The sequence below is a fragment of the Crocuta crocuta genome, unplaced genomic scaffold (assembly GCF_008692635.1).
Source record: "Crocuta crocuta isolate KB4526 unplaced genomic scaffold, BGI_CrCroc_1.0 scaffold107, whole genome shotgun sequence".
Classification (NCBI taxonomy): Eukaryota; Metazoa; Chordata; class Mammalia; order Carnivora; family Hyaenidae; genus Crocuta; species Crocuta crocuta.
In genome coordinates, this window is record NW_027531877.1 from 385912 (window position 1) to 396408 (window position 10497).

General features: G+C 42.4%; 1 protein-coding gene across 5 annotated transcripts in view; it reads right to left on the reverse strand.

Annotated features, from left to right (window-relative positions):
• Positions 1-1061: 1061 nt before the first annotated feature.
• The window catches only part of PRELID2 (PRELI domain containing 2), a 60337-nt gene continuing 50901 nt past the window's right edge, over positions 1062-10497 (reverse strand). For all 5 annotated transcript variants that reach the window (XM_077773043.1, XM_077773045.1, XM_077773042.1 and 2 more), the window contains 2 exons: positions 5502-5571; positions 1062-1639 (listed from right to left, as the gene is read on the reverse strand). In XM_077773043.1, coding sequence (XP_077629169.1) covers positions 5512-5571 — 60 coding nt within the window. In that variant the 3' untranslated portion in view covers positions 1062-1639; positions 5502-5511. The remainder of the gene's footprint in view (positions 1640-5501; positions 5572-10497) is intronic.

Below are 10497 nucleotides of genomic sequence, written 5' to 3' on the forward strand. Positions count from 1 at the left end.
TAAAGCTCCCCAGGTGATTCTAATGAACGCCCAAGGCTGAGAACGCCCGCTTCAGAGGACACAGGTTGTTGGGTAGGACGTATTAAATTTACTTCAGTGTCATACGGATTTCTAATCTCTCACCTCTGTGATCATTTACATCGCCTCTTATTTTTTGAAATGGGCTATTATTCCAAAAGCCTACCAAATGCCACTGACAAACTGGAAAAGGAAGTCAAAGTTCTGTTCTGGTTTCTACCATTCATTTTCTCTCCAACACACCTGAAGAATGAGCCACTAGGAAAATGAGAGATTATCCTAAGAGACAGAACTCAAGCAGCACAAACAGCTCAAATCCAGTAAGAAGAGGCTCACGGTGGCAGGCTTCTATAAAAAATAAAATTGCTTTGATAGTGATCACTGCACTAAGTGGAAAAATTCTCAGATATTAAAAAAAAAACAATTTCCCCAAGACCTTCCAGTAATGGGCCAATTTTTATCTTAAGCAGATGAATTCCAAATGACTGCCTCTCTTCAAGCTTCCCATTAGGTAATGCGCACTTATATTTTCGCTTCCAATCACGGCAAATGCAAACTACTGTCACCTAATTTTCAAATAGTAATACTACCTTATATTACATTTGAAAAGTGCATTTTCAAAATGGTTTTGCATAGTAATGGCATCTACGTAACAGACTTCTACTGTGCAACAGGCAGCGTACTAGGAACTCTAGATACACAATCTTAAATCGGTCCGACAACCTCATAAAGTTAATTCTGTAACCTCGTTGTACAGTGAAAAAGAAGGAGCTTTGGAAAAACTGAAAATTATGTAGATGATCAATCACTGAGCTACTGGGTGGTAACGTTTGTTCTGTCAAATCCCAAACCTGTGCTTCAATACTGAACTCCCTTCCGTGTCTAATCATCACTACACAGAACGCCTGTGCCCAGGTAGCCCCACGTGCTAGGGAAACACAGAGCAATTCATGATATGTATGCCATATCACACAATGCCAAAGTCACCCCTCCCTTCCCGCTCTCCATCCCATGTTCTTTCAAAAGGCCAAACCACACGGTGGACAGGTTACATCAGAGAAGTTATATTGGTGGCAGTTAGGTGGTACTTATGGGTAGACATCAAATGCTCCCAATTTCTGAGACCCAAACATTACTCTAAATGTAGCTTGGCTTCAACACAGAACTGGTAGATTCTTTTCTACCTATGTGTCAAGTGGCAGTTTGAATTCCTTTATCCATCCCAGGATCTTCTCCTGAAACCCATGAGCAATGAGGCTGATAACATATGGCACTGGCCAGGCCTCCAGCCTGCCCCTGGCTTCCCTGACACCATCACCAGGCCATCAGCAGGAGATCCTGAAAAAGGGCAGACATCACCTTCTATGGATTTTCTCCCCCTTTATTTGTAAATCATAAAGAGACTGTGCCATTAAACTCTAGCTAGAAGGTCTCACGTCCGTGAGTGCCACTATCTGAGGAAGGCTCCCAGGGAAGTGTATCAATTCACGTTCTGAAAGGAAGGTCTCCTCTTCTTTAAGCTGCCGACAGTGTATCCGTAAACTTGAATTTCGAAAATTGCATCAGTCATGTGTTGTGGCCAAGAAGCGATTCTTGAGCAAAATAGGACAACACAGGGCCCCTGCAAGAGAAAGCAAGTAGGCTTTATCACCTAATAAACAGATCTCACCAATCAATACTTATTTGCCTCTTTTCTGAAGCAACTCTTAAGAGTCACTTGAATTCTACCACTATGGATAATTCTGGAATAAACTGCATTTCTACCTCCTAATGATCCTCGAACAAAGCTAGCACCTTATTTTATTACCCAGAGGAGTTGGTTCAAAGGGGAGTTAAGATACAGCTAAAACAGAGGTCTTAATCATTTGGGCAAGAATGAACTCTGCCGTATGATCAAATCTCACCAAGCCCTGTCTCCCAACTGCCAGCGGCAAGAACAAACAGATGTCAGGGCTATTTGTTTTATTCAAAAATGACAGGAAATCAAAAATCTATCAAACAGCTGCATCAGCAGCAACACTACAAGAATATTGGTTAGTGAGATGTATGCACCTCCATTTTGGCTCATGATAAACTCACCTTCTAAGCTTTCTAATTTTCAAATGCCCACGTGGATACATGGGCCACACAATTCTCGGTACTATCTTTAGGACTGGGCACCATACACAAGGTAGTCACATTCTATGTGATTTTTAGATTATGCAAATGTGAAATATGGTAGGATATAAAAACGGTAAATAATGTCTCCCTATGAGGGTTCACACAAACCCCGTGGAATGTTTTGTGTTTTTTTTTTTTTTAAGAACTGCAAAATTTCAAAGCTGATAAACTGAGTACACTGACCGTACCCAGCACCTAGACCACTGCCATCACAGCACTGCTCCTTTATCTGCTACACAGAATGCTTACATATTGACTCCATTATGCACGGGCGTTGGAACTTCATGAGCAATTGTCATGATCACCACTGCTGGTATTTTAACTTCACTGCTGTGATAATTTCAGTGCTTTTCTATGCCTTAAAATAAAATCAGCTGAGTGGTGTTGTTAAAGCTAATACAGACTAAATAAATCATCACAGTATTAACTTTGGAATATAGGTAATATGAAATCAAATGCAATGTAAAGAAGGCTAAACAACCACTACCAGGCTCCCTGGTCTTAATTTAGGAGAAGGCACGCTCACAACCTACAGGACAGAAAGCTTTTTCTTAAAGGACAATAAATATTTTAAACTTTGCTGGAGAAGGGCTCTCTATTTGCTGGAGAATAGCTCTCAGCTATTCACTCTGCTGTTGTAGCTATAACAAAGCCAAGGCATAGCTGTGTTCCGATAAAACTTTATTTACAAAAGCAGATAGCAGGTTGGATTTGGCCTGAGGGGAATAATTGAATGACCCTACTTCTACGGCCTTAGCCCTGAAACCTGCCCCCTTCCTTTTAATGTGGCATTTTATTGCTCATAAAAACAGCAGTTCCCCCAACGTGCAAACATTCTCCCATTTTCTGTAGAGCCAAGTTTGAAGACAGAAGTTACATTAAAACGGGCACATTTCAAGCTTGCCAAACCTTGTAGTAGTCAAGAAAAAAAGGGAAGCAACAAGCTGGAAAAACGTAGCACCACAGAGCCATAAAGTGTTGTATGTCAAGATTTTTGTGATGCTTGCTTACGCGACTACATATATTTTCAAAACTCACCAAACTGTACACTTGGAATTGGCCAACTTAACTGTACATAAATAATACTTTAATGAAGTCGGTATTGGAAAAAAGCTTAAAGCCTCAGCCACAGGCTCTAATCTGCAGTAACTGTAGATTCATGTGGTAAAAGTATATTCCCCTTACTGTCCATTTACTGCCCTGAGGCACCTGATCATGGGTTACAACAGTCGGTATTAGGTAAATCCTTCAAAAACTCTGTTGCACTAAATGCCCTGAGTGCAACTGTCCTTCACTGAACTCTTGGTAGTAGCCAGACCTCTACCACCTCACTTGAAAGGGAAGAGCGAGTCGCTTTTAGAAACAATACAGAGCTCGGAGTTCATGGCTAGCTTTCAGCCACAGGAAAAACAAAACAAGGGAACCAACAAGAACACAGGTGTTTGTGACAACACGTAAGGCTTTTTTAATTTGCCAATTTCACGAACAACATTTTAAATAAAAAACACAAGTTAGTGTGAGTCTCTTTTCAGTGGTCTTTACACCAGTGTGGAGCTTGTCAATATTTAAGCAGGGGGGAAAAAACAGTTAAACAAGGGGCTGAGACACTAAAGCCAGGGAAAAACCACGTAAGAAAAATCATCCCTCTGATTAATCTAAAGTCAATAGACTGCATGACAACAATTTCAAAACCCTAGCTATTAGCTTCCTCGGTGCCCTTATATTTAATCCATCTTCATGCAGAGATGAGACCTCATTTAGAGCAATTGTTCTCAGAGTGTGGTCCCTGGACCAGCAGCAGCAGCAGCAGCAGCGGCACCTAGGAACCTGTTAGAAACACAAATCCTAGGACCACACCCCAGACCTAATGATGCAGAAACCCCGAGATTGGGGCCAACAATCTATGCTTAACAAATCCTCCAGAGGATTCTGATGTTTCGTGATGCTCCAAAATCATTAACCTGAAGTTTGAAAATCAATGTATAGTTATAAGTGGACTCCCCTCCCAGTCTCTCATTTCACTTGGAGCTGACTTTAGATCCCGCCCTCCAGTGTAAGTTGGGATCTGCGCCCAAGTGCATGAGCAATACAGGTACTTGGTGAGCCTCACAAAAATGCTTCATAAAAATGTCCTCCAAGAGCAGAGTGGATATAGGAACACACCATATTTAGATTCCATTTCAACATTTTTTGAGCACCTGCCATGTGCCGTGCTTGTGCTAAACGGAATTATCATATTTAGCCTCCCCAGTAATGAATAAATCTATTCATAGATTTGGCCAGCATGCACTCGATGCTGAAATGCTTGTACATAAATGTTCATTTTGCTTTTTCTTTCATTAATTGTTCTCAAACTTTATGGGAGATCACAATTAGAGTCCAAGATTGCTTTTACAAAACCAGGGGTCCTACAATTTGAAGTCAATGTAAGGGAAATTTGGGGTAATGATGAATTACCCAGGACAGCATTTGCTTTACTCAATGGTTTTACCTTCTCTCACATGTTAAAAATTTAAATCCAATAAATTCGGTAAGATGTAAAGCCATTACGCTCATTTATTTTAGGCTTTGGTTCTCTCTTAAGTAACTCTGTTCTGCCCTTTTCACTATGGAGACCCTTCCTCATGTAGACAATAAAAACTTAAGACAAAAAAATTAAGTAAGTGTAAATTGCCCCTGCCCCTTGTGACCTCGGAGCATTTTTCCTACACTAGAGATGGCATGTGCTCTAGCACTAGTGCTTTCTCCCATCCTCTGCTGAGCCAACATTGCTAATCACTCAAGGCATCCTTAGCCAGAGCCCGATATTATTCTCAAAATGTCAGAATCCTTCTCAATAGCATTTCCGGTGGCCACTGCCAACCCATGGAAGTATACAAATGACTGATAAAATACATTTATTTCACTGGACAGTCAAAACACGCCCCTTCCTTGCTTTCCGTTCCACTTCAGAGAGAGCTTTAAGCCCCTCCTTTCATTGTCCCCAGGACAATAAAATTAAGCCTCAGTTAATCCTGAACCCCAGTCTATACACATCTGTGGCAGCTTGCAGGTCATAATCAGGCTGGATTGTACTGAGCGGTTTCAACAACTTGAATGCGGTTGTAACCCAGCACACGGTACAAAGCTGCTCTGAAAATCAAAGAACTAAGGAAATGAAGGTGCTGAACAGGAAACAAAACACCTGTGAGACAGGAGCCTCTGCGTACAACTGGGAAATGTACAGCATGAACAGCCCAGGGAGGCTGACGCACAATACAAGGGCTTAAGAGTCGGAAAACGTGGCTGGAGCAAAGAATTCTGATTTTGATTTTGGTACTCACTGGCGGTTCTTTATTCGGCTAAGGGGGCACCACACTGTTCCTTTAGCAGCATCTCCATTATTCTAATTCCCTAGAGAGAGAAGAAAGAAAAATCAAAATGGCACAAGCACTTTTACATTTATCACAGCTCTTTCCCTCCAAGGAATCCAAGTCATGGCCATATACTCACTTCTGGAAAGTAGGCTCATGGTCATACCTTATGTTTTTATAATATTTTTCTCACCAAGTTCACATACATTCTCTCTACATGTGCTCAGAAGTACTCGAGGGAAGTGGGCACAGGAGAGTTTAGAATCTCCATTTTAAACATAAGGAAGCAGTCCAAGAGAATGTAAGTAATTTACTGAAAGTGGTCCAGCTGCTGACTGACATTACCAGGGCTGGAATAATAATGGTAATAATTAGTGTTTACTGAGCACTTGCAAATGCATTACGCTGGCTGCTCAGAGTTTCACGAGCACCATCCTGGGCAGTGGCACCATGGACACCCTCCAACCCCTTGGCACCCCTTCCCTACCTGCCAGCACTACAGGCTGCTGATGGCACAGAGCCACCATCCGCCAAAGGGAGCTGCCTAACTTCAGGCCACATCCGCTCTCCAGGGGCAGCCCACATCCAAAGACCGGTGCACACAGGGGTACAAGGGCCCAGCCCTCTTCCCTTAACTCCAGAACGGGTGAAGGGCACTCCGTGTCTAGAAGTCCCCATGGGATCAGCTCAGAGTTTCACCGCAACATCACCACAGTTCAAATTCACCTCCTGTGTAATCCTGTCTCCCCTACTCCCCTGGTAGCGTTGTTCCTGAGGGCCCTGTCCGGAAACCCTCTGCATAAAAGTCTCCATCTCGGAGTCTGTGTCTGGAGCACTGGCCTCGAATGCCTTGTTTAACAGACACAAAACCCCAGAACAAGTACAATTCTTACTCCCATTTTACAGATGAAGAAACACTAACTCCAAGAAGTTTAGGTAATTTTCCCAAAGTCATACATCTGTTGAGCAATAAAGCAGGGAAAGAACACGGGCACTCTATTCGGGCTTCAGAGTCTGCCCTGACCCTTCCCATGTACTCACTCCATGACTGGACATGCCGATCTGTCACCTACCTGCCAGTCAAAATCTACCCTGGAGCAAAGAGGAAAGCAGATAGTCCCTCCTTCCTCCTTCAAGACCAAGTTCTGCAGACCAGAGGATAATCTTCAGATAGAAGGACAGGGTGATGGTGTAATTACGTACTGAGGTTTTAAGGAAGTCAGAGCTGGATCTGGCAGAATGGAAGCCACTGTTGTCAGAGACGGGAAAGTACTTTACAGGGAACAGTAATGACCCACGCTAACTTAAAACACAGATCCCCAGGCCCCTCCCAGAAGACTCTGATTTAACAGGACTCAAGCAGGCCCCAGAGTTCTGCACCTTTTACACGCACCCACGTGATTCTCATGATTAGGCATGTTTGGAGAACACTGAGTGAGCTACAAGAGAAAGACAGGGGCTTCCTACCAGGGATTCATTCTGCACCACGGCAAGGGGGTTGGGGGGCTCTAGAGAAGACCATAAAATATACTGAGTACAAAACAAAATGTAACGTTTCCTTGTGGTTTCAAATGTCCTTTACATCCTAACCAGCCATTGCCACAAACACTGCCACTGTCCTGCAAGAAAGAAGCATCAAAGGACGCTGACGGAATCCTGAGGGGCACAGGGCGGGGTGAACCAAAGCAGCAAGCCGCAAGACCAGGAGCACTGCTATCAGGGTGGAGCGAGGGGAGCCCTGGGCACAGCCCTGCCAGCAATTCTGCTGGGTACCTTAGGTGAGTCACCTTTCCCAAGGAGTAACTGAGACCGGACGGCTCAGGGGAGGGCAAGGCTGAACGGGGAGCGCAGCTGTGCACCAGGAACTGGGAGGGCAACTCACAGAGGCACATATGGGTCCCCAAGCCCTGATGAGACCCACACAATTTCCAGTTGTGGTTCTGAAGCACAACTGACTCATCCACTAGAACTTGTAAATGGCAGGCTGACACCACCTCCAAGATCCTTTCCAGCTCTGCCAGTCTGGGGATGGATGGAATGGTCCTCCTTCGTCATTTTGGAAGACAAGGTACATGCTGTAGTCCTACAAAGAATCAGAGGGGAAATGAAGGAAGAGGGGTGGGGTGAAACCACCAGTATGTGCACTCATGTCTACTCTTATTCACTCATCAACAGATCCACTCAGCAAATATTACGCACCTACTGTGTGCACCAGAGATTAAATAGTGAACCAATGAGACAAAGCCCCTGCCCTCATGGAGCATACAATCTAGTTGATTTTATTTCCCTTACTTCTGTTTGTTTATTTCAGCAAAACCNGGAATGAAATGTAATCGAATTCTTGCCCTAAGATCTGAAGTGCACTCATGTCTACTCTTATTCACTCATCAACAGATCCACTCAGCAAATATTACGCACCTACTGTGTGCACCAGAGATTAAATAGTGAACCAATGAGACAAAGCCCCTGCCCTCATGGAGCATACAATCTAGTTGATTTTATTTCCCTTACTTCTGTTTGTTTATTTCAGCAAAACCCTAAACGATAATTAAATGCCTTGCTTCCATTTTCAGGAAGAATAAAAACAGCCACAATAATTCCATTTCAACCATCTTTTGGCAGAGTGGGCCCATAAATCTGGTGGTGTGTCTTTAAAACCAGAAAAGCACACTCCTTAGGAAGTGAGCGCTTGTGAACTCTCCCCATCTGTCTAAATTAAGAACGCCACCACTTACTGAGCTGAACACTAATTGACATAAGTGAAGACTTTGAGGTTTGCCTTGGGAATTGAAAGACGTTATTTATTGAATCAATTACATTCACAATGTGACAGTTGATTTTTCTTTCTCGTTTTTCCCCCTCTCTCATACCACTTTAGTCTTTTTAAGCAGAACAGTTAGAAATAGAAGGTGGAGAACAGGGGCAGAGAGAGAGACCTATAAAGTGAAATTAAAAAAAATAAAAATCTAACAGGGAGGCCAAACCATTATTTAGTACCTCTCTTTAGAAAAGAGGGACCAAATAAAAGCCCAATCGATAAGAGTCCTTTCAAATAAAGTTCCAATGCTTAAAACTCAACCCCTAGGAGATCAGGCTTAAAGAGGCTAAATTTACACCACTTACCACACAATGATGCCTGAAATGCAGAACACACATTAAGTGGATCCACCTTTATAGAAATGGCTTAAAAGCTTTTTGGACTGGCAAACCATAAACCAGCATGATTTTATTATTCCTTCTATCCCCTCTGAGATTTTTTTCCCTCTCTATTACAAGGCTCTCAACTCACCCAGCACCTCCTCAGAGACTCCCCTGACTGGCCTAGCTCAAACAGCCTGGCCACAGGATCTGGAGCATGGCTTGATCCTACCGCCTTGATAGCATTCATCACTATAAAAAATTATCATGCTTTTTAAAATATTTTGTACTGTCGGGGCACCTGGGTGACTCAGTCAGTTAAGTATCCGACTTCAGCTTGGGTCATGATCTCATGGTTCATGAGTTTGAGCCCTACATCAGGCTCTGTGCTGACAGCTCAGAGCCTGGAGCCTGCTTCCAATTCTGTCTCCCTCTCTCTCTCTGCCCCTTCCCCACTCAAGCTCTCAAGCTCGATCTCTGTCTCTGTCTCTCTCTCTCTCAAAAATAAATAAAAATTTAAAAAAAATTTTTGTACTGTCTGCCACTCCCCTGCCCCCAACAGAAAGTAGGCTCCAGGAGATGGAAGAGACACCTGGCCAGTGGGCATCATCTATAAAAAAAGGAAAGGGAGGAATTTGAATGCAGTTTTCTCATTGAAAGGTAAGAAAAACACTGCTCAGAGCTTCTCTAGGAAGACATCTTTTGCCCAAGAGAGTATCCTTTAATCTGATGTTGGTTAATTCTTCTTTATATAGGACTTCCTCATCTATAAAACTGGGATAACATCAAACAATAATAATGGTCAAAATTACTGGTACATACTGTATGCTAAGCACAGTGCTGAGTGCTTTACCTGCCCCTGGCTTTGTTTATTCTATCTGCCTTAGAGGATTATCATCTTTTTTTTTTTCAGATGAGATTTGAAGCTCAGAAAAATTAAGCATCCAGACCAAAATCACACAGTAACTAAGAAGCAAAGAATCTCGATCTGACCCAAAGCAATCAGGATTGAGAGTCCAGGGTATAGGATGTTTCAAAATGCATGGAAGGCATAAGTGAGACTGTAATATGAAAATGCCTATTCTGATGTTGGGTACACAGCAAGGACTTGTTCTTCCCTTCCCTATTGACTATGTTCAGAAAGCGTGGTAAATAAATCAGATAGTTTAGCCCTGCTCACAAACTACATGGCATGATTCTTAATATATGAATCAATATTTAATCACCTCTACAAATTATTTTAAATACAGTGTTTTTCAAGTAGGAATAGCTGATCACATGTATGACTTCAATACAATTTTCCCATCGTAGCTAATAAACTCTTGAGGAAGATTCATTTTTATTTTGATAAGTAACCCAAAATCTTTATGTGTAACTCCAGAAGGTTAAGGGATACAATAATTCAGATGTTTCTGCTTCACATTATAAACCTTCCTCTCCCCTTAAAGAGAGTATTTAATCTCACAATTGGTAATGGAAAAGAATATATCCCCAAATAATAAAATCCAAAACCTGGAAATGGCATTATATTATCTAGTCCAAAAAGGAAACTCTTAGCAAAGAACTGAAGGTGGCCCATCTGACTTAGACAGGTGTCCTGGGATCAAATATAAGGATGAAAGATTACAAAGTCATTTCCATACTGCCAGTTTTCAAATGAACTCTGACCTGGCATGACTATTTTACTGGATAAAAGGCATTTAGTCATTGGTGTTTTCCTCTTTTACAAAGTTCCTTCCCCAACCCTCCAATGTAACTCCATAGGCATATATATATATACACACACACACACACATATATATATGCTTATATGTGTGTGTGTGTGTGT